This window comes from Aedes albopictus, chromosome 2 (genome assembly GCF_035046485.1).
Source record: "Aedes albopictus strain Foshan chromosome 2, AalbF5, whole genome shotgun sequence".
Taxonomy (NCBI): domain Eukaryota; kingdom Metazoa; phylum Arthropoda; class Insecta; order Diptera; family Culicidae; genus Aedes; species Aedes albopictus.
In genome coordinates this window covers 213,532,052-213,556,461 of record NC_085137.1, presented here as the reverse complement: position 1 = coordinate 213,556,461, position 24,410 = coordinate 213,532,052, and the positions used below count along the sequence as shown (strand labels likewise).

General features: G+C 37.2%; 1 protein-coding gene across 2 annotated transcripts in view; it reads right to left on the bottom strand.

The window, feature by feature from the left end:
* The window catches only part of LOC109401710 (GMP synthase [glutamine-hydrolyzing]), a 32,535-nt gene extending 8,545 nt beyond the window's left edge, over positions 1 to 23,990 (bottom strand). The window contains exons 1-7 of one of the 2 annotated variants that reach the window (XM_029854874.2): positions 23,659 to 23,990; positions 1,269 to 1,382; positions 1,011 to 1,197; positions 822 to 939; positions 377 to 533; positions 169 to 312; positions 9 to 105 (exon numbers count right to left, since the gene is read on the bottom strand). In XM_029854874.2, the coding sequence (XP_029710734.2) occupies positions 9 to 105; positions 169 to 312; positions 377 to 533; positions 822 to 939; positions 1,011 to 1,197; positions 1,269 to 1,364 (799 nt within the window). In that variant the 5' untranslated portion in view covers positions 1,365 to 1,382; positions 23,659 to 23,990. Of the gene's footprint in view, positions 1 to 8; positions 106 to 168; positions 313 to 376; positions 534 to 821; positions 940 to 1,010; positions 1,198 to 1,268; positions 1,383 to 7,788; positions 8,269 to 23,658 lie in introns of those variants that run through there. The other variant, XM_029854871.2, reaches the window with a different exon arrangement.
* Positions 23,991 to 24,410: the final 420 nt, after the last annotated feature.

The window sequence follows — 24,410 nt, the reverse complement described above, 5'->3', positions numbered from 1 at the left end:
AAACCTACCATTATCAATATGAACAGCAATAACTTGTTCCGGTTTTAAGGCAGTTCGAAGAAGGGCTGCGCAAACTGTGGAATCAACGCCGCCACTAACTAACAACTGAAATTACAGAAAAACGTAATGAATCCTACATTGACTGAAACACATGTACCACACACTTACCAAAACTTTATTGTTTCCAACACGCTCCCGAATGTAGTTGATACATTCTTCCTCGCGGTTGTGGATGGTGAAGCTCTGCGAGAAACCGCAAATTTCGAACAAGAAGTTCGAAAGCATCTGTTTACCATTCACCGTTAGATCCACCTAAAATATATAAATTAAAGTTATGAATAACGTTTCTTCTGTTTTAAAGCATTCAACTCATTACCTCTGGATGGAACTGCACACCATAGATACGCATCTGCTCATTGTAGATACCGGCCACAATCCTGTTGGAGGAGTACGCACACACCTTGAGCTTGTTGCCAACTCGGTCCAGACTGTCCCCGTGCGTCAGCAGCACCGACTGCACTTGTGTAAGGCCTCTGTAAAATCAGACGACGTATTAATTTGGACACGCAATCACATTACTAACTTTGCAAAGGAAAAATTAGCATTCTAATTACATAAACTCAAAAAAAAAAAAAGAAAAAAAATGTGATACAAAGTGTAGCTTCCAATCCAAAACTGGCAGAAGTGGAAGATGTTCAAAGTATCTTATAATTTGCTTTTGGAGGATTGTATCAAAGATTACCGTTAACTTAAGAAGCAATCCTTTTCTTTTTCCTCCCTTTTACTTTTTTTGCTGTGCTACAATCATAAATCACACTTACTTGAAAAGCGGACAGGAAACTTCCACTTCGATGTTGTGTTCGCCATCCTCGCGAATGTCCTTCTTGTGAACAGTTCCGCCAAACTCTTTGTTCATAATTTGCATTCCATAGCAAATACCTGAAAAGTTTATGAACATTAGTGAGTATGCCTTCCCAATATCAGATATTGCCACACAGCCCATTCCCCACCTAAAATCGGCAATCCTATTTTGAAAATGTCCGGATCATAGTGTGGCGCATCTTCGGCGTACACCGAGTTCGGTCCACCGGAAATGATGATCGCCTGGAAGCCTTGCTCCTTCAGCTTCTGAGCAGGCGTGTCTAGTGGCAAAATTTCAGACTTCACTTTCAGTTCACGCACTTTTCGGTCGATGACCTGGAAGGCAAAACGACGATAGAATTCAACATTAGATAAGTTCGAAAGCCTTAAACACACGCAACGCTTACCTTTCCATACTGTGCCCCAGCATCGAGGATTACCAGTCGTTCGTTGTGCACTGCTCCATTCTCGGTCGCTCCAACAGACTTGTTCAGCGTATTCATTTCTTGATCGTTACAGCACTGGAATAGAAATGTGGAAATCGGTCAGAGATACAACGAGGAAGATTATTAAAAACTGATAGGCAGTTGCATAGCAGTGATGCTTTTTAGTGGCCGGTTACTATCAACTATCTGTTGACGTATAATTACAGGAAAGTGAAAACTACTGAAGCGTGACAAACATACTGAATCAGTGTTTCTCAAACTATGGGTCGCAACCCAGAAAGAAATCCCAGGAGTAATTCCTGGACGATCCTCGGAAGGAATTCATGAAAGAATTCAGAAGAAAAGCCTTGAAAGTATTCTGCACTAATCTCTAAAAGAATCTCAATAGAAGTCCCTGTGGGAATTCTGGAAGAATCCCGAACGGAATACCAGGATAAATCTAGGAAGGAATCCCGAAAGAATTCCTCGATAAATCATTGAAAGAATCACGGCAAAGAAATTTGCACAAATAGCTAGAGCACACTCCTAGCTTTGTGATGCATGTGAAGAAGTTTGTCTAGAAGCGGTTTAAAACGCAGAAAAATGCGAAAATGGGAGAGACAGAAATTTCTGTCGTCGTTGTGCTCGAGTACTGGCGCTCTCGCGCTTGAAAACCGTTTCGAGGAAGATGGCTGCAGGAAAAAAAAATGTTATGACATTTATTTTTCGAGCAGTTTGTGTTTGGCTGGGCCTGTGATGTTCGTGTGGAAAAATGTCAAATGTACAGCCAGTAACCGTTTTTATTCAGTACATTTCTCATTCCTGCTTAGCACTGTTTATATGGGGAGACATTTTTTTCGTTTGAGCTGCGTTATGACATTTGTGAACAAGCCCTTATGCTTTGTTGATTCGTTTGACAACCTAAGGGGCTGTCCATTTATTACGTAAGGGCATTTTAACGATTTTTCGACACCCCACTCCTCTTGTAAGATTTTTTGTATGAGAACCCAACTATTTTTGTATCACGCGTAAAATTTCTCAAACATAATCGCCCAATGCTAATTACGCTGTGGTTCGCAAACCCACTGAGTAGATGGCGATAGTGAGCAAACAGGAGTCAAACAAGAGTAAAAACGATGCGAGCGATTTGCGAACTACAGAATATTTGAATACGATCGGGCTTGTGTGTAGAAGTCAAATATCGATAGTTGACGCCATTTTGAAACCCAATATGGCGGACCATATCTAAGATGGCGGCAACGCTATGGTAGTTTGAGCCCATGCAATAATGGGTATCTATCGATCGGGATTTAAGAGTAGAAGTAAAAACTCGACATTTGACCCTATTTCGAAATCCAAGATGGCGGACCATATCTAAGATGGTCACGGCTACGGAATGGTAGTTTGAGCTATGATACCATGCAATATGGGTATCTATCGATTGGGCTTGATGTGTAGAAGTCAAACATCGATATTTGACGCCATTTTGAAATCCAAGATGGCGGACCATATCCAAGATTGCGGCCACAGTATGGTAGTTTGAGCCATGATACCATGCAATATGGGTATCTATCGATCGGGCTTTTTGAGAAAAAGGGTAGAGGGTCATGGTAGATGGTAGGGCAGCGGGTAGGGTAAACGGTGGAGCAGACGGTCGGGTAGAGGGTTTGGGTGAAGGATAGAGTAGAAGGAGTGGAGTGGAGTAGAAGGTTAGGGTAGAGGGTAGGGCAGACGATTACTTCAGAACCCTGAGAAAAGTTCCCTCAAAATACTGGGCGGGATTGCCAAAGAAATCTGTTATATACTCTCACAGGATTCTGAGAGATAGGATTCCCCTAAAATCCCGAGAAGAATTCCTCCAGAATCCTTTTAAGTATTTTCTCAGAATTTCTTTAACATCCTGAATGGATTCCTTTAGAATACTGAGAATAATTCTGCCAGAATCCCGAAAGGTATTCCTCAGAATTTAACGAGTGATTCTCCCAGAACTCTGAGAGGCATCATAAGAGGAGTTCTTCCAGATTCTTGAGAGAAATGTAGCTAGAAACCTAAGAGGGGTTTTCACGAAAATCTGATAAGGATTTTCCCTGGAAGAGAGCCAGAAAGCCGATTTTTCAGATAATCTTGGGAAGTGTACCCGCAGAATACTTAGTGATATTCTCCCAGAATCTTAAAAGGATCTTACGCATAATCCTGAGAAGGATGCCTCTTGAATCTTGTATGGGATTCCAGAATCTTGAGAGGAATTTCGCCACAATTCTGAGAATACTGCGTATGATTCTCCAGGAAGTCTGAGAGGAGTTCCTGAGAATGCTGAGAAAGATTTCATCAGAATTCTAAGTGGGATCCTAAGTGAGGGTCTCCCAGAATCCTTAGAGGAATCAACCCAGATTATCCAGAAATATCTTAGAATCCTGAAAGGGATTTCACCTTTGTTAGGGAACCTTGGAATACCCCAAAATCCTGAAATGAATTCCCTTAGAATCCAGAGATTCCCTAGAATTCTAATGGGTACCCCCATATGATACAGCTGAGAAAAAATCCTCCAGACATTATTAGGACATTATTAAGAAAAAATATATCTAGAATCCTGAGAGGGGATTCTAAAAAAAAATGGTCAGAACTCAGAGATGGACTGACCTCGAATCCTGAGAAGGATGCGCTAGAACCCTGAAAGAAACTCTCTAGACCATAAGAAGCATTCCTTCAGAATCCTGAGAAAGATTCACTTAGACTCCTGGTAGGAATTTCCCAGGGAACCTGATATATACAGGTATATACATCGATTTTGTGGACTCTACATTATATAGATCCTCGATTTTATGTACATTTTTTAATGGTAAAATTCTACAGTGCATTCTAAAAAAAGGAATTTAACGTTTTTGAATCGAAAGAAAAATGGAATGTAAAAAATCGATTCTGTCGATTTTGTGGGGCTTCAACATCGATTCAAAAAATCGATTAATCGGAACAAAAACATCGATGTTGCGAATATCGATTCAAAATTGCCCAACGCTAGAGCGTAGGATGGAGGGTTGGAATAGAGGGCAAAGAACTGAGATGAGATTAAATGAGCTGAGTTTTTTTTTTTCAGATACCTCAGGAATTCTTTCCAGGATTTCTTCAGGTATTCCTTTCGAGAATCTTCCCAGGTTTATTCCCAGGATTCCTTCAGATATTCCTCACGAGATTACTGTACGGATTGCTCCGAAGTTCTCTTCAGGGTTTTTTGCAGGGGTTGCTTTGGAAAATCTTAAAAGGATTCTTTTAGTAATTATTTTCTGCATTCCTTCAGGGATTTGTGCTAGAATTCCTTCAAAGATTTCTTCCAGGATTCCTGCTATGATTCCTTCAAGGAATCCTCAAAAAAAAAAAAATGAAAAAATATAGATTTATTCCGAGATTTTTTTCAGGCAATCCTAGATCATAGCCCAAGCAACACACATGTCATATAAAAGTTATAGCAGCGCAAGTTTTGGTTATATAGAAGTTAATTTGACGTAATTCTAGCATTGTGTTGAAATTACGTTAAATTAACTTATATACAACCAAAACTTGCGCTGTCGTAAGTCTTATATGACATGCGTGTTGCTTGGGAGAGACATCTTTTATGGCTCTTGCAGGAAAACCGGCTCAGCTTCTGGCCGGCATTCCTGTCATGCTCTCTCTAAGGGTTCCATCAGGTATTCTTTACGTGATTCCGTCAGAAATAACTTCCGGGAGTTCTACCAGAATTGCTTTAGAAAATCCTGAAAGGGTTCTTTCAGAAATTTAAACCTGCAATCTTTAATGGATTTCTGCTGGAATCACTTCACAGATTCATTTCAGTAAACTTTCAAAGTATTCTGTCGAAACATATTCAGAGAATCCTAATGGAATTCTTTCTACGAACCGAAATCCTCGCTCGGGATTTATACAGTAAGTCCTCCCGGGATTTCTTCGGTGAACCCGGAAACCTCTATAGTGTTTTATGCAATTCTGTATCCTACTTTCTATTTTATATAACTCATTTTGGTATTATTATGACCAATTAGTAAACGAAGTACGCTGAAGTTTTTTTTACGCGGTTAGTTCTAAAAAAAACCGCGTTAAAAAACTGTCGTAAAAAAACCGCGTTATTTCAAAAACCGTCGAAAAAAAAATCCGCTTGAAATAGTCAGGACCAGTGTTGGTAAAATCACACTCAAAGCACATTCATGAACCGCTCCTGCGTGAGCAAACTCGCGCGCTATTCTGAATCATTTTCTCACGCCCGAGATTCTCATGCAAAATCTCGCTCTCACGAGTCAAGCGCCAAAATCTCGTTCGCTTGTAAAACGAACCCAAATCAATTTAAACGGCATCCAATGTTGTTGTACGATAGGTTTGCTTTTGTTCTATCATATAATCCTAAAAATATCGAAGTAAGTAATAAGAATACCAAGAAATAAAGCAATGAGTGAAATCGCGAGTCAACTCATGCATGATTTTTTCGGTGGTGAGTTTGGCGAGTCAAGAATCGCGCGTGAAACAACTCAAGCATGAGATTTGAGAATTTGAGTTTTTACCAACACTGGTCAGGACAACATCTACCGTGACTTCACTTTTTTATGAAATAACGCGGTTTTTACGACGTTTTTTGAAATAGCGCGGGTTTTTTCACGCGGTACCATTACCGTCGTAAAAAAAAACTTTAGTGTGGTCAAAATTTGAACCATTTTCATTCAGTAAATTGAGCCACAGTCATCGTTGAAGTTGAAGTAATAATTTCGGTGCCTACAGTTTTCAGTCCGTATCTATTGACCATGTAGAAAAAAAGCCGAGGTCAATTTGTTCCATTGATGCCTAAGGACAGACTTGTTAGAATCCCAAAATGGCCGCCGCAATGGCCGACTTTGGCACCTACTCACGATTTTGAGGGCACAAATCTCTTCGTAAACAAAGCCAGCGCACACAGCAAATAATTTTGTAATATCCAGACGCGTAATTTCTGGCGACGTATCCAATTTGAAACGTAATTTCGCTCTGTTGCATCGTTTTCCAACAATTATCACACTCACCATACCATGTACACCCTAGTTGGCACCGGAAAGTGTCAACAAAGCCATTCCAGCAAATACCTAGAAGCAGTACCATTTTTATCATCTATCCTCTAACTCGGTGGAATAGTCGAGAGGCAAGGGATATGCCTTACGATCGACGGACCAGTGCACGAATCCATGCCAATATTTTACTTATATATGAATCATCTAACGTTCCGGTTCTAGCGATGGCTAGACCCACTTTCAAGCTGCGCGGCTGATCTGCTGCGTGGAAACGATGTAATTTGTACATCACTTCAACGACAAGACTGATGTGCAGCGAAAATGATGTGATATCACAAGAAATTTTTTGCTGTGCACCTGATCTTATTTTAAGCTTGATTTTAAGCTTATTACAAGTGAGCAAGAACAGAATAATAGAATTCATTGTTGTTTGAAGCTTGCTTCATGAGATTTGTGCGTCTGAAGTTCTGATGCACTGTTCAAGCGGGATTTCAAGACGTTTGTCCTTAATCACATGTTTAAATGTAAAGCTAGTATGACACTCTTTGACCAATGCCAAATATTTGACCACTTTTGACAGATAAATTTTGACCAAGGTGTACCTGGCAAACAAAAAAAATTGTTACTCTCGAAAAACGAATAGGGACAAACAGAGTCAAACAACCTGCCAAAATTTATCTGCCAAAAGTGGTCAAATATTTGGCGTCTGGACAAAGAGTGTAATAGCACCCTAAGTTTTTATGAACAATTAATATTGTTTGACATAGGGTGACTAAGGGTATTATCGGCAGGTTTGTTCGCTTCGTCATGGGGGGTTTTTGTAGGCCAAATTGCCTGAAATTTCGACATGTAACTCAGCTTTGTTGGGAAGGATTTGAGAGTAGAAAGAAGTTAAGTACTGTTCCTTTTAATTCCACTAAGAATTTGCATCCTTTGGCAGATACGTATTTCGACCTCAACTGAAGGGTCGTCTTCAGTGTCTTGTACTTGACTCGACTAGGTTATGTATTCCACTTGAGGCCAACTCTGAGTTCAACAGGTTTAAAAAAAAACAAGACGAAGAGAACAAAACTGCCGAAAATACGTAAGTTCTACTATTTTCTTAAATTTTCATTGTATTATGCTAGACATTTATCGACAATCCACACGTAATACAAAATATTCCGAATAATTCCAGAAGGGATTTCTCCCTTCACAACTTTTCCTGCTACAACACAACTATGTCTGGTACTTCCTTTTCTTGCAAAATGAGTCTTCTAATTTGACTAGCGGGCAGAACACAATTTTTAATTTGTTTTCGAGGAAAAGAAACCGTGGAAGTACTCAAGCTGAGAAGTCGGTTTTGTCCTAGTTGGGACGTTACGCCAAGAAGAAGAGTTTCGCGTCAAAACAAGGTTTTCTGAAGATATGCATGATAAAACGGCACATATTTGTATCTGACTGATAGCCACACATAATACCTTAAAACTACATCTTACACGGAAGAAAATACGCAAGAACATCCAAACTCGCGAGCTTCGTTCAGGTGTCACTGATTGCTGCTGTCCTCCGTTTCGATAATAAATATTGCTGGTCCTCCTATGGGTGGTATTGGGGCCACGATCACCGCCAGACTTTACCTCCAGCTCAGCGAGGGGCAAGTAAAAATAAGATTTCCCACACAACACGATCGGGTCGCGAATACTAGTTACGTCGTCTGCACTATTTTCTTCTGCACTTTTCACTGCATTTCTGTCTGTTCATTGACCGGAATCCGGCACACTCCGGCGGGACCGATTCCCGTACTAACAATAATTGGATCGTTTATTCCTATAACTTACAAATGCAAAATTTGCAAAAAACGCTAAATCACACATCGATTCATCGCCTAAAATCACCCGCCCACTCTTGCTCTTCCTGGGTTCTCCTGGTGATTCCCGACTCCCGATGGTGGATATGATTACGCATCCCGTTCGTTCCTTTTTTGACATCGGTCGACTGCCATGCAGCGCACAATGGGCTGAAACCATAATACTGGTAAAAAATATCCAGACAAAGTACAGCTTTAGATAGTTAAATAATAAGTGCCGTACCATGTAGAAAAGGCTTAGGGGCCCATATAGGCGAGCCTGTTGGTTTCATGGCTATCACTGCAAATTTGTATGCAGAAAGTTTCGATTTCTGGCCCGTCCGTTTCATCCTACTTTTATATTTCTATCTACTTACTGTACATACATACCTTCTCTATATACCTACAGGGGATAGACAAAATGATCGGGATAGGCAAAATTTTCACTTTTCCAAAAATGTTTATTCAAACGTTTTCCAAAACTTATTATCATAAATGGTTAAAATTTAATTGTATTCGGTTCATTGAACCCGGAGATATAACAGCTCAAAGTTGGCTATCGGATAACTTGCCTTTTTCTAGAACCTCTTTAACTTCGTCAAGAACAGCCCGATCTTTTCTAAATGTATACCACTAATACACAACTAGTTGATCAACTTACGGTATAAATTTAGTAATATTTGATGCACTTTTCAAAAAGTTACAGCTAGTTGAAAATTCCTGGAAAACTGAAAATTTTGCCTGTTTCGATCATTTTGTCTATCCTTTGTAGGTACACAACTCAAATACATGTTGGAATGAAAATGATTATTAATTGGAACATCCCTAATTGAAGTTGTTTGTATGGGCTTGCCATGTCATAAAGGGTGATACGGTCAAAATTTGGTCACACAATTTTTTTCATAAATTTAGACTGCGTACACCAAAACAGCTAATTTTTGGACCAGTAATGCTACATTATATGTAGCTTATACCATAAAATTTTCATCAAAATCGATTAAGTATTGGTTGATATATAGATGAAACCATCGACCTACCTTTTTAGAATTTTGTACAAAGGCGCTCCATAGTAAATTTTCGGAAATTTAAGGTCAGTAAAGCACAATTTTGATTATAGAACAACCAATACTGCTCCGATTTTTATCAAAATTTTACAGTATAATACTATTATGAAAATACGTTCGCAGTAAAATTTTGAGCTATTTTGTATGAATACTTTCAAAGTTGTAGCAGTTTGAATATGAAAAAAACTGACCGGGTGCCACTTAAGCAAATATAACTTTGTAACGGCTCGATCAAACTGAATGAATTTTTTACACAACATTTTGATATGCATACTTCACATACAGAAAAATTTTCATTGAAATCGGTTAAGTATTTCTGGCTCTATAAATAAAACAGTAAAAATGTGTTCTTATTTGTGAAAAAAAAATTAATATTGCAGATCTCAGGGTTCAACAATGTCTCCGCAAATACTGGACCGATTTTGATGAAAATTTTATGGTACAAGCTACATATAATGGACCATTACTGATCCAAAAATCAGCTGTTTTGGTGTACGCAGTCTAAAGTTATGAAAAAAAAATGTGTGACCAAAATTTGGCTTGACTTGACAAAATTTGACAAAATTTGACCACCTAAACAAATATAACTTTGTAATGGCTGGATCAAATTGAATGAAATTTTTACACAACATTTTGATATGTATACTTTACATACAGAAAAATTTTCATTGAAATTGGTTCAGTATTTGTGGCTCTATAAATAAAAGAGTAAAAATGTGTTCTTATTTTTTAATCCTCCTTGTACAACATTTTAAAATTGCAGTTTTCAGGATTCACAATATCTCCGCACATACTAAACCGATTTTGATGAAAATTTTATGGTATAAGCTACATATAATGTACCATTACTGGTCCAAAAATCAGCTGTTTTGGTGTACGCAGTATCAAGTTATGAAACCAATTGTGTGACCAAATTTTGACCGTATCACCCTTTAATTGAAATAAAGCGATAGTATTTGCCACACAAAATCAAAACTAAAATTCCCGCATTTTTCCCGACTATTTCCCACGTAGATTTTGAATTTTCCCGGCTTTGCTCGATATAACTGAGGAGCTTAAAAAATCCAAGAATCCAAACTTTTAACTTTACAGATCAGTTTATTCACTGGAATATTTACTGTTTCAGTGTGATATTAGGACAATTAAACAATTTATTTAGAGACATGATATGTTTTAATCAAAACTATTTTACATGTAATACATGCTTGAAATTTGCTTCTTATTCTGCAAGTCTTGTAACGTAGACCCATGCTTGAGGTTGTTTATGTCAGAGTTCCAAAAAAAATGGTGAACTTCTTAAGACATGTTTGACGAAGTTCCAATAAAAAACATTCTCTGATGAATTATTTTTAGAGATTTTTTTTATGATTGATGTTTTCTGTGGAATTCTACGACGAATTTCCTAATCAATTTTCTGGAAGAAGTTTATACCAAAAATACTAAATAAATGTTTGTGATAAAAAAATGCGGAACTCAGAGAAATTTCTGGAGGAGCTTCTTAAGTGATTCAGGTACTTCTACAAAACTCCTCTGAAAAATTCCTATTTTGAGGCCTGTGACGATATTATTATTTTGCTATTATTTTGATCAATTTCACATTGTGTTTAACTTGCTTCAAAAATTTTTAGATTTTGTTATAACAATATTCACCATATTCGTAGTTCGCTGTCATATTTTCAGCTCTATCGCTCTTATGAGAACAAAGTTACAGCATGTCAAAGTTAGCCATTTTGTATGGAAAACGGCTTCCACTGCTATTTCTACGTTTCATCCTCGCTGAAAATGCATCCTTCGTAATTTGTCAGAACCTCGTCATACAACTTCCGGGCACGTGTTTTGGTCACTAGGTTCTGCTTTAGTATCCTGTTGGGCTGCTTACTGGTCCGAAAAGATCAGAATGTTTCTCGCAGATGAATTGTCCTGACAGTACTTTGGCTGGCGTTACTTTTTTGACGACTTCATTATCCGACTGCCCAGGATTTGCCCTAAATGTTCTTAACACGTTCAAATGCAACTTCCGAACCTTAGTTTCACTACGACGCATGTCCTGCCTATCGATAGTATTCCCCTGACGGAAACGTTCGAGAACGCTGCACACGGTCGATTTGACCAATTTCAACGATTTCGTAATTTTTGAACCTGATCACGTTGGATTTTCGAAGTGAGTGTCCAAAACTAATTTTCGGTTCGCGGCGTCCATCACATGCAACTTATTCGAAACAAAACGAATAGTGATGCAATTGATAGCACTGAAGGAGGCAGCATTCCGAAACCGAATGCTGTCAAAAAATTTTCATATCCGACCAATGGGAGCGCTGCATTAAATTAAACGATGCGTCTAGATCATGCACATATATGACATCCCTAATCCAACCCAATAGGTTTTTTTGCAGCCAACATCAATTGGGTTCCCCAATTGACAATGCATTTGGGTTCCCTAAACATTAGTACAAGATGCGGGAATCGAAAACGTGACGTCATCGCACCCTGGTGGTCCAGATATTAAATGACTCAAGCTTTAAATTTTAGGAGGTGCTACCTATGTTTCAATCATTACTATAACAAACAAACCCACCAGAAACTTATCCAAAACGACTTAATTCTTAATGCTTTTAATGTTTTTTTTTTCCAAAAATATTGAAAATGCCGCTATTCAAAATTATAACTATGATGGCTTTGGAAATTACAGGGAGCAATTCTTCGAATCCAATATCGAATTTGGCTAGAAATATCGTTAAAAATTCCTTCAAAGCAATTATTTTAAAAAGTGCTTTCGAAACGAGTTTAGGAATTTTTCCAAAAGCTTAGTTAAAAACTGGATATTTCGACACCCTGAAAATCTACATGGTTCCTCGAATTCCCAAACAGGAGTTCTTTACAAACTGCCTTTCGAAATATTTTACGGGAAATCATTGCATTTATTTCGGGAAAAATCTATGTACAATTTCCTACGGAATTCATGGACATTTCTAGTGAAAATAATGCGGAAAACGTTGAAGAAGTAGTTTTTCGCATTTCTGCAAATCATTCCCAAAGTTTTGTACCATTTTTTTGCAATATTCTTTACGTTTTGTTTATTTAAACTAAGTGTTTTATAGCCCGCACAAATCTTAATTCATTCAAAATTGTGATTGTAATATATTTGGACCTAAATTTAAAGTGCTAGTTGTTGAATTAAGCATCCGTACAATGTAGATTTGTCATCCGGATAATCTCTATCAAACAAGAAATCTCCCTTATTTCAGAAACCAATGCTTATCATCAAATTTTTGGATTTTGGAATTTCTGCGTGAGGCTTTGAAGGAGAAGATTGAAGTGTAATATAATTGTGAAATTGTGTAAGGATTTCAAGTGAGTGAAGTTGTTGAATATAGGTTTGGGTTTTTATTCCCGATCATAAACAAAATTCCCGACATATTCCCAAATTTTTCCCGATGAATTTCAATTCCCGACTTTTTCCCGAATTTCCCGAGTCTGTGGCCACCCTGTATTTGTCTGCCTTGGATCGAGAACGATCGATCATGTGAACTATAAGTCGATGGGTGTAGTTCGCTTTACCCTATATGTACATACAGGGGATGGCCAAAATGTTTGGGATAGGCAACTTTTTTTCTCCCACAAAAAAATTCAACATGCTGTAATTTTTCATAGAGTGCATCAAAAAATCTCAAATTTTGACTGTTTGTCAACCTATTATATGTGCATCATTGGTACAAATTTGGGCTCTGTTGATTAATCTTTCGCAAAGTTAGAACCGTTCGGGTAAAACACTATTTTTCAGACAACTCATTTTTAAGCTGTCATATCTCGGAAACCAGTGAACCGAATTCAATGAATTTTTAAACGTTTATCAACAATATATTGATACTTAATACGACGTTATAAAATGTAATATTTTTTCACGACGAATTAAGTTATACCGAGTTGAAATTTTTACCCATATAGAGGAAAATAAGTCAAATTTACAATATCACACAAAAATTATTAAATGTGTTCTTCCTTCAATCTAAATAGGCTCTAATATATCTGATTTGAGATAATTTGAGAACAGAAGTGGAAAATCTTTGGATATCAACACTAAAATTTATTGACATTGATGTAAAATAATGAGATTTTTTCGAGAAAAATCCAAAAAGTGTCAATCCATGATAACTTTTTTCAACGTTTAAAAAGTACCTATGTTGTAATAGTTTGTGAAGCATATACATATTGTTAGTGTACGTTCAAAATTTCATTCAATTCGGTTCACTGGTTTCCGAGATATGACAGCTCAAAAATGAGTTGTCTGAAAAATAGTGTTTTACTCGAACGGTTCTAACTTTGCGAAAGATTAATCAATCGATCCCAAATTTGTACCAATGATGCACATATAATAGGTTGACAAACAGTCAAAATTTGAGATTTTTTGATGCGCTCTATGACAAGTTATAGCATGTTGAACTTTTTTGTGAGAGAAAAAAAATTGCCTATCCCAAACATTTTGGCCATCCCCTGTACATTAGGTTGACACACATTTTTTTACAGGTTTCTAGCGGCACGCCGAAGGACGTAGGAATCTCCCCTACCACTTACTTAAACTGTGCGCACAATCGCCCCGCGTCTATATGGAGGAACACGATGCATTTGCGCGTACCATGACAGTTCACTAGACCTTTGGATAGGATAGATAACGTAAGCCTTTAGAAGCAGTTCATCAGCCAGTCGTGCACAGACCATGTCGTCCAGTAAAGACACTGTTGCGCACTGACTCAAAAGGTTACGGTAGAAGATGTGAAAATTTTCGTTTTATTGTATGGTTCATTTTCTATCTGTTGTTTGACGTTTGTGAAGTAAATGTCGGGGCTTAACAATTTTTTGAATTGTCTTATTTTTCTCAATTCATGTTTAGTCCTTTTTTCATTAGTCTTCGGTGTGTCTCTGATCTATTAGCTAGTTGTCATGTTTAATGTTCTTCGTTTTTAATACTGTGTTTGTCTTTGAAGAAAAGTAGTTTTTCTACAAGCAGGATGCGGAAACGGGAAAATCCCTATCTCTATTAAGGGCGAACGGGACGGTCGAGGAAATATCCGCCATTGCTCTGTTGCTACTAATATGGTAATCTCAGATTCTACTTCATATTTTGCAACAAAAACCTATCATTGTGTATGCTCACTTGCAGTGCATATGCTGATTGGTTTCCAGCATCTTCAGTGCGATAGAACTCGAGATTACCATCTTCAAAATTACGAAGCAAATTGTTAGAAAGAGAGGCAAGATAGGAAAAATAACACGGCGTCCCGTTTTACCTTAATGTTTATTTTGTCCAACTAGTCACAGAAGCATTGGCGAATCTAGCATTTTCTTTTTTCTCACTTATCCTCCTTGATAAACAAGTGAAAGAGCGGGATGCAAGGGGGTGCGCGGAACCCCTTTCTATCCTTCTCTTTCTCGCGTTTGCTGCTTGGGAGAATGAGCAAGAAAAAAGAAAAAAACTAGATTCACCAATGCACAGAAGTAATCAGTTATTGCCCAGTTTTGTAATATCGAGGCGCATTGACGACAACAATGCGTCGTAAATGGTGATCACGTATTAGCTTCGAAACAATCAGCACAATAAATGCTGCATTATTGTGCTTTTCTTTCTTACTATTGAAATTAGTAATAGGTGTTTCGTATCTTGTTATGTTTTTCATCATCTTCAAAGTGTTCCAGGAGTAAATTTTTGATTTTATTTTTGTATCTTTAATCTCTTATGTCAATCAAACCCATGTTACTTTCTGATCTCCATATCAAAATATGCTATTATTGAGCTCTTTTACTCTGCTCGGGAATATGCCGCAACTTAACACAAAAATGAGCTCAATCGGATGTAGGGCAGCCGAAAAATCACGGTGGGCGTAAAGTACCACCCACCTTATATAACGAATCCTGACTGTAATTTCATTACCCTGCATTTAAAAGGTATTTGACTCGACTAGTACAAGACACTGAAGACGACCTTACAGTAACTGTTGAGGTCGAAATACGTATCTGTCAAGCGATGCAAATTCTTAATGGAATTAGAAGGAACAGTACTGAACCCGATTTTCGTTTTACTTACAGGTATTCCATTAACACACCCACTGTCCCCACTCGCATAACAGTCCCATTTGACTTTTCATCAATTTTGAGTTAATGTTATGAATAGTCATCATTTTCGATGTACTTCCAAATACAATAATAAAAATTACGAATTTTTATGTCAATGTGTGAAAAAAATACCAAGTCATGAGCGTCCCATATCAAAAGTACCCGCATAACAGTCCCATCATGGATTTTTGTGTCACGAAACACAAAACTGAACAACTTTGTAGCAATTATAATATTTTTTACAGTTATATATTCATGTGCAAAGCAATCTGTGAAAGTTTCGAGATGATCGAAATATTTTTCAAATTTTGGCGATTTTTCAAAGTTTTATATGGAAACAAGTTTTCAAACTTCAAATGCCGTTTTCTCAATTCCTTATTTTTGCAAATGGGACTGTTATGCGAGTGGGGGCAGCCCAGGTTTATCATCATCAGCGTAAACCGATTAAACTGATTAAGCAATTATAATAGGGGTATTCACTAAACAGATTAAATAACTGCGTAACCCATGATTATCTGAAATAATCAAAGATTGCCTTGGTGATTGCGACGTTTAATCAGTTTAATCAGTTTACGCTGTTTAGTGAATCCCCTAAATATATTTTATTATTGCTGGAAATATTCGCTTTATTTCTTTATTTTTCCCAAGTTGGAGACAATAACAAGAGAAGATCAAATGTTCATTCAAAAATAGAATACTGATGAAAGCCAAATTTTGGGATTGGTTTGTTGGGAATAAAAGCTAAAAGATTAAACATTTTGACTGACTTCGTCAAGAATAAGCAAAATGAATAATAACTAATATTTTATACTATAAGATCAAATCAAGGACTAAACATTACTGAACATAAAATGCCGTTTGGTTTCCCTCTAATCATTAGCATGCAACTTAGAATTATAAGGGCATTTTTTTTTAAAGAAATAGCTAATTACTTACTTTGTTCTTAATAACTCAATAATAACTGTTTCATTTGCAAATATGTTGATTTTGGTTTGTCCTAAAATATGTAGTTAATTATGTAACGAGTTTCAAAATGATGATTTTTACAGCACGAGTTGTACATTTATCCGACGAGGCTTGCCGAGTTAATGCCGAGTAATGCAACCGAAATGAGTTGCATTATGAACAATGCAATTGTTTAGTATCGTGCGGAAAAGTAGGCCGTGTCCTCACCGAAATGGCAAGTCTAGAATCTTATAGTGCCGAGTTGCAAAAATGATTAAATTAGTTATTAGGGCCTGTCCATAAACTACGTAGACTCTTAGGGGGGACGGGGGGGTCTGGCCAAAGTCTACGCTCCATACAAATTTCGAAATTTTTGTATGAACAAAAGTCAACGAGGGGGGAGGGGGGCTGGTCTGAGATGGCCAAAAAAAAGTCTACGTAGTTTATGGACAGCGCCTTATTGAGTTATTTTCCGGTACAGTCAGTTAGTATTTTTTCCGCCATTCAGCTATTCAATGTTAATGGCTCTAGGGGGAAAATAGTCCATTTTACGAGCCGATTTTATGAATGAATTTTGACAGGAGGTAGCGTCCAATAATCCGTGAAAATCAATATCATCATCAATATTGTTGTCATTTCGTAAAATGGCTCATTTGCTAACCTTAACAAAAACAAGGCTTTGGCCCATAGTCAAACAGTGACATCCCGCATCGTCAATCCTTATTGCATGTCATCTTCCCTTTCTGTCACGTTCTGCATGCAGCGATTTATTCGGGACCGGGGTTGACAATTCCCGATAGATAAATGGCGTTAGTGTTGGTTGTGCTTGTTTGTTATATTTACGTGCGAGGTGCAATCGGTGCATTACGCTACATCTGTCTTGTGTGTTGTAGCTACTATGCCATTCTACAGATTACTTTGTATTTATTTTGTTATACTACGTCGGTGTACGTGCATAACCCAGATTCGTTTGTCCACTGCCATTGACATTAACGAAGGATGAAATGAAAATGAGGTTTCAAATTAACGTTCTGGGCTCGCAGTGGAAGTGCACCGATTTTATAATTTTATCTTTAGTTGAACATTATTGCTGGACAAACCTTGATACAACTCGAAACCCATATATCTATATCTATGACTTTATCTACAGGGGATAGACAAAATGATTGTGACATGCAAAATTTTCACTTTTAAACAAACTGTAACTTTTCGTTAAATGTATCAACAATAAAAAATGAAGTAAATTCGTTCAAAATTGACTGAGTTATAGCAAAAACCCTACCCGTGCAAAAAAAAAAAATAGTCGGGTGTATTAGGAGGCACATGGTACTAGGGCATGACACGGTAATAAAAAGTGTAGTTTTTGAATATTGTGTATGAGATAGTTATATCCATTATTTTAATAATTGCTGTTAAATGTACTTATGTATCAATTGTGGTTTTTATGAAAACTACTATTATTTTCGTCCAAAATGTTAAGACTCATTGGCGTCAACAATGTGTCTTTTTATTGGTCATGGGAATTATTTTAGATCAGTGGTCCTCAGGCTCACTGTATACGCGGGCCACAATTCAATTTTACAAGAAGGCTGCGGGCCGCAAGGCATTCGAAAATTTATTTTGATTAAGTTTTAATACAGTTTCAGAGTCAAAATGTAGAAGTCATAATTTTTTGGGCATAATTATTTTGCAGATGAAAATGATTTTCAAAGTTATCTATGCCGATTTAAAATAGTTTTTGTTCAAACGATACAATGTTTGGGAATTAATTCTTAACTTCTTAAAAGGCCTTCGATAAAAATGGTTGCTTTTAGTTTTTTCAATCATTCTAATATATTTCAAAATAAGATCGCGGGCCGCTCTAAACCTTCTCAAGGGCCACATTCGGCCCGCGGGCCGCAGTTTGGTGACCACTGTTTTAGATATATTAATCAGATTTCCTGAAAGTAGAACTGGAACTCTCCCGAAGTTCTTCCAGAGATTTCTTCCAGAACTCTTCCGAGGTTTCATCCCAAATTTTGCTCAAGGACATTTTGCGGCTGTTTACATGACAATTTTTAAAGATATCTTACTTGGAAAATGTTCATGGTTTTTTTTTATTTTTACTAAGAACTGCTTTCGATTTTTTTTCCAAGAATTATCTCGAAATTCTTCGTTTCGAAATTATTACAAAAGAATGCTTTCAGAATTCTTTCAAGTGTAATATTTAGAATTATTACAAGGATTTTTCCGGGATTCTTCCAGGAATTTCTCTCCAGATTGTTTTATGAGTTTCTTCAGGAAATCTTGTAAACATGCCTCCTATAACTTTTCAGGTATTGATCCCGAAATTCCCTTAAAGATTCCTCCCGGATTTCTTTGGAAACTTACCCTATAATTATAACAGTTTTGCTTTTGGAATTCCTCAAAACACTCGTTACGAAAATTTTCTAAAGAATTCCTTCCAAAGTTCTTTTAAAAAATCCTACCAGAAGTTTAAAATTTTTTTTCCGAAATTCAAAAAACTTTTCCTTAAGGTGAAAAATTAACAAAACCAATTCCAATCTGACGAATGAAGAAGCATCGAATCACGTTGCATTTATTTATCCTGGCCCTGCCCACTTCCCGGATAAAAACTAACCATAGGGTGTTTGATGAAAACCATTCCTGCACCATACAGTGTACCAGCTACAATAAAGTGTATTGTAATGGAATGCTTCGCTAAAAGCTTTGCACATTGTAGCTACTATACATTTACATTCGATTTTTATGTAACAATATATTGTACTGTTTTTCTTACGTTTGAACCATTCACTTTTTTGTAACATTTTTTTGTGATTTTAAATTATTTATTTAGTTTTAGATTTTTCCGTGCTTTGTTTTGTTGATGTTTTTGACTTTTTTGATGCAAAGGAAAGGAAAGAAAAAAAAATGAATAAGTTGAAACATCAGTTTAAATTCAATAAAATGTTTAAATAAGTGGTAAACCCAGATGTCCTAAGAACTGCAGATCCAAGAGATATGGCGGGCTAGGTATGTGAAGTGCGATGAGAGGAATACGACTGTAGGTCAACCCGGAAAGACGCAGGTCAGATTACCGTTAAACAGTGGATGAGTTCAACACTATTCTTTCTGTATATGCATTTAGGGGAGTTTTCTCCTCTTCTCTCATGTGAACCTGCCTTCGACCACAACCGAATCAAATGCGATTGACGAACTTTATCTTTGACGTAGAGCCATCTTTAACATATGGACTGGACTGAACACTGATGAAATGACTTTTAATATAGGTTCGTCTGCGGGTTCGCTTTTTAACCTAACTTATATTTGAATCGAACTTGACAGTTTTCTCATGAGTTATGTATTTAAAACTTTAGTCAAACTGGTGCCTCAATATTGCAATAACGGTTAAGCACGCTGTAATGATACTTATGTACCTCGTCACCCACTTCATGCAACTACATTAGTGGTCTAATAACACTTAGCGCGCTCGGCATAGTTCCATCATGCCGCTCAAAGTGTTGCCACAAATTATGCTTAGTTTGCAAAACCCGGTTATCTGACTGGAGGGGCATGGGAGCCTAAAGCCTTCAGTACACGCTTTGCCAAATGTGCAAATATTTGGCAAATTTATTTGTCATGCGTGTACTGACCAAATAAATTTGCAATAACATTGTTGTGCAAATAATATTTGCACAACAATGTTATTGCAAATTTATTTGGTCAGTACACGCATGACAAAATTAGGCAAATATTTGCCTAATTTTGTCGCGGCGAATATTTGCTAATATTACAAATTGAACACTTTTCAAGTAAGGCAATATAGCAAATATTTGGTCATGTTTGCAACTCCAATCAGTACTCGAGTGGCAAACATGTGCAAATGTGAGTTTGCCAATTGTTTGTCTTACGTGTACTGACCATTGACAAATAATAGCCAAACGCCAAACGTCTGTTAACGTCTGATACGTCAAATAGCCAAATATTTGCGCATATTGGCAAAGCGTGTACTGAATGCTTAAGCTTCAACTGTTAATGCAATCAGAGACTACTCAGACTTAGACGTGGGCGATCCTATATATGAAGTGTTATCTAAAACGCTCTGGAGAATTCCCAAAGCACATTCTAATAAATCTAGTAATCCTAAGATGCCATTAACAGAAGAAAAATGACAAGATAATATAACATCATATGGTTTATGTAATTTAAAACAGTACAACATAACAAAAGAGAACCATCCCAAAACCATTTGATTAAATGTATAACTAGTAGTGAAATTACAATTAAAAACAAAATATTTACGGTACATTTTATTGTTTGAAACTATACATGTACCATACAATGTACGGTACATTTAAACCCACGTATCAGTATTTAGAACAATTCATTTACAATAATATGATTCTAAATAGTACTGTTACAATACAACGTTCGTTTTTATACTGTATTTTTTTATTCGGGTTGCAAAGGGAGGCAGATAAACCAAGCCAGGCGCATTTGTTCACGAATTTTCAAGGTTAGAGCTCTCGAAAGCATGAGTAGGGGTTCGAGTCGCCGCAATGGCCAGGACACAAATATCCTCTGTTGTTTCACCTAAAATATTTCAAACGATTGATCCCGGATTATTTTAAGGGTATTTACCGTAAATCTTCTACATTTCCGCAGATTGTTTTAGGGTTTTCTCCCCTAGATTTTTTCCAGAGCTTTTTATGTATGCTTTATGTATTTTTTAAGGCTATGTCAGGCAATTTTTCAGGCATTCCTTGCGGAATTCTCAAAGCCGTTTCTCGTGAAATTCTTCTGGGGTTTCGTTTCGGAACTATCCCAAGAACATCTTCCGAGATCTTCTAGGAATCTTACTTGAACTCTTAAAAAGGTTTTTCCCTGCATTTTACTAAAGCTTCCTCCCGGAAATCTTGCAGGTTTCCCTCCAGGAACTCTCCCAGAAAGTATTCCTAATGTTCCTTTCGGAAATCTTCATTAGATTTCTCCCGGAATTCGTTCAGGCATTTGTCTCGTATTTTTTTGTTGTTGTTGCTCGTGGAAATCTGAGCAGGATTCCTCCCGGTATTTTTCCAGAAATTTCTTCCAATAATTGCTAATTTGTTTCTAAGAACCCAAGAATGTTTTCCGCAATTCTTCTAGGGATTCCTTACGGATTTTATTCCGCAGAATCTCCAAGGTGTTTTCTTTCTAGAATTTCCTTCTGGGTTTTTTCAATGTATTTTTATGGAAATTCTCCCAAGGATTTCTCCTAAAACTTTCTAGGCATTTTTTTTTCGGAAATCTTCATTAAAATCAGAAATTATTCGAGGATTTATTTTTACTTTTTCCTAGGGATTTCATGAGGATATCTTCTATTTAATTTTTTCCTACTCAGAGATTTTTTATGGAATGTTTAGTGATTTGTCCAAAAATTGTACTTAGAATTCTCCCAATGATTTCTTACGGATTTTAAGAGATTTCTCCTCGTACACTTCTAGGGATTATTTCCAAAATTCTTTTAAGGATATCTCCCGAAATTCTTCAAGGCATTTCATTTGCAATAATCTTTTCGGAAACCCGGTATTTTTTCAAGGATTTTTCCCGTAATTATTATGGGGATTTTCATAGAAATCGTTTGAATTTCTTTCTTTGGAATTCTTTCAGGATTTTTTTTCCAAAGTCTCCAGAACTACTTAGGGTCTGTGTCAATTGGCGAATTAAAATTAATTTTTACTCAAATTTGATAGTTCAACACTTAAACTTGACAGTTCTCCTAAGGAAATAATTATCGAACTGTCAAGTTTAAGTGAAAATTAATTTTAATTCGCCAATTGGCACAGACCCTTAGTGAAATCTTCCGGAATTTTACCAGAAATTTCAACTTAGAAAGTTTCCAGAAATGCTCCCTGTCATTTATTTCTGAATTCTTCCACGGGTTTATTGAGAAATTTTTTTCCAGTACTTTCTTTGGGACATTTTTTTAGATTTCTTTTTGAATTCTTCTAGATATTGGTCCCGGAAATATTCCAGGGATTTCGCCCGGAATTCTTCCATTGATTTTTCCCAGAACGTTGTCAAGACACTTCCTTCGGAATCTTCCCAGAATTCTTTCAAGAAATTTTTCTTGTTATTTCTCTCGGAATCTCCATTGAAACTCCTTCTGAAATCCTTCCAAGGATTCCTTTCGATATCTTTCCTTGGATCAATACTGAAATTCTAGCAAGGATTCCTTCAAGGACTTCTTCAGTAAAATTTTCAAAGCAACTTCTTGTGGAATTATTCCAAGGGCTTCTTTCAGATTTTTCTAGGAATTCTGAAAAGAAGTCCACTTAGTATTTGTTGTGTTTTTACCGGAAATCTTCTAAATATCCCTCTGGACAATCTTCCACCAATTATTCAAGATGTTCCTGGCGGAAATCTACATAGGATTTATCTCGGGATTTGTTCAGGAATTCTTCCCTGTATTTTTCCAGAAATTTTCTTCCTAGTGCTTCAATCTTTATCAAATTTGAAATGTGTATGTATTATCTAGCTAGTCTAGTAGGTATACTTTCAGATTATGGAATAAAATAATCAACTTTTTAATCTCCCAACCCTTAATTGATTCTTAACTAGATTCTTCTAGGTATACCATCTCCCAAAATTTGAGCTCATTTTGTTGAAAATTGAGACTGCACAGCTGCTGAAGCTTGGAAGAAGTTCTGAAAACGTCCGAACGCTGGAAATAACGGTTGTTCACTGGATGAGGACTAAGCTAGTATTCAGCTAGAAGCAAACATTGAAAGTATGCAAGCCGAATCTGCAGGAGTCCTTCCTGTATTGGCTGATTCAGTACGAAATGAAGCAACTCTCCAATCCGTTATGCAACATCTTCGAAACAACTGGACAATAGCACCAGAAACCGGTAAACTAAATATGTTTTTAAATGACGCGAATCGTTGTGCAAAATAGGCAAATGTCTCATGCTCCTGGATTGTATAGTAGTAACACTGTCTTTGCAAAATGCAGTTCTCTAAACAAATTGCATGCATGGAACCCCGGAATGCAGATAATTAAATCTGTAGTGAGAAGCTTCACCTACTGGCCTAACATTGACGCTGTTATCAAGAACTAGGTACGTAATCAAATCAATGCACAGCAGCTTCGAAGGCTCCACAAAGGTACCTTTTTAATCATTTGAAAACCCAATTTTGCCGGTGCTGAATATTTCACGGATCAGTCTTCACCCAGCATAACAAGGGCCCCATTCTGCACAAACATAACCCCTCTGAATATTGTGATTTCGATTGATAAGACTGAATGCGACTCTGTTTGCTAATTTCCATATCGACCATAAAATATTGGAAAACAAAGCACCTTTTTGTTGTATTTCAACGCTTTTATAATCAGGGATTAATAGGTAATACACATTTTGTAATTGCACAAAACCACGAACTTACCCCGTAACAACACCGAAAAATGCTCAACTTGCTGGTCACCGATGTGTTGATGCTGGAGAAAAACAGTCCGCCGTCGATCGAAACGCCTTTCCTCTCGGCCGATTTCAGGGCCGAATGTTGACGCACGTTTTCGGTGCTGAATTTACCTCAAATTCAAAACCCAAAACACTTTCTTCACTCGCGAAAATACGACCGTACGCGTAACGAATCGAATCGTACCACAATTGCGTCGAAAAGCACAGTTTTTACCAGCGATTTTTGCCACAAAACACTGCCTCCGAAACCAGCAGAAACGCCATGCACGACGGACTCGACACGATGATGAGAAGACGACCGTCAAAATTATCGCTGCGGCGCTTGACGAACACGGTCGCGGAGGAAAAGCTAACAAAAACACACACACAAACAGAGGACCTCCGACCAACACATCCGCAGAAGAACAAACTGTCACTTTTAAACCGGTTCAATTTGATCTAGATAAGCCAGGCCACACTGAAAGCCGCTTTGGGAAGATTCAAATATTACGTCCATCAATTTTTGGGATTTCTAGACCCCCCCTCCCCCCTCTGTCACGCTATTTTCCTATACCCAATACACGCACTGTCACACATTTCTAGACCCCCCCCCTCCCCCAAATGTTGGACGTAATTTTTGAACGTTCCCTTTTTGGTGATTTCTCGCGTTACATTTGAAAAGGGCCTATCCCCAGAACGTAAACATTGAGAAAAATCGATGCAAACATTTTCCATCAC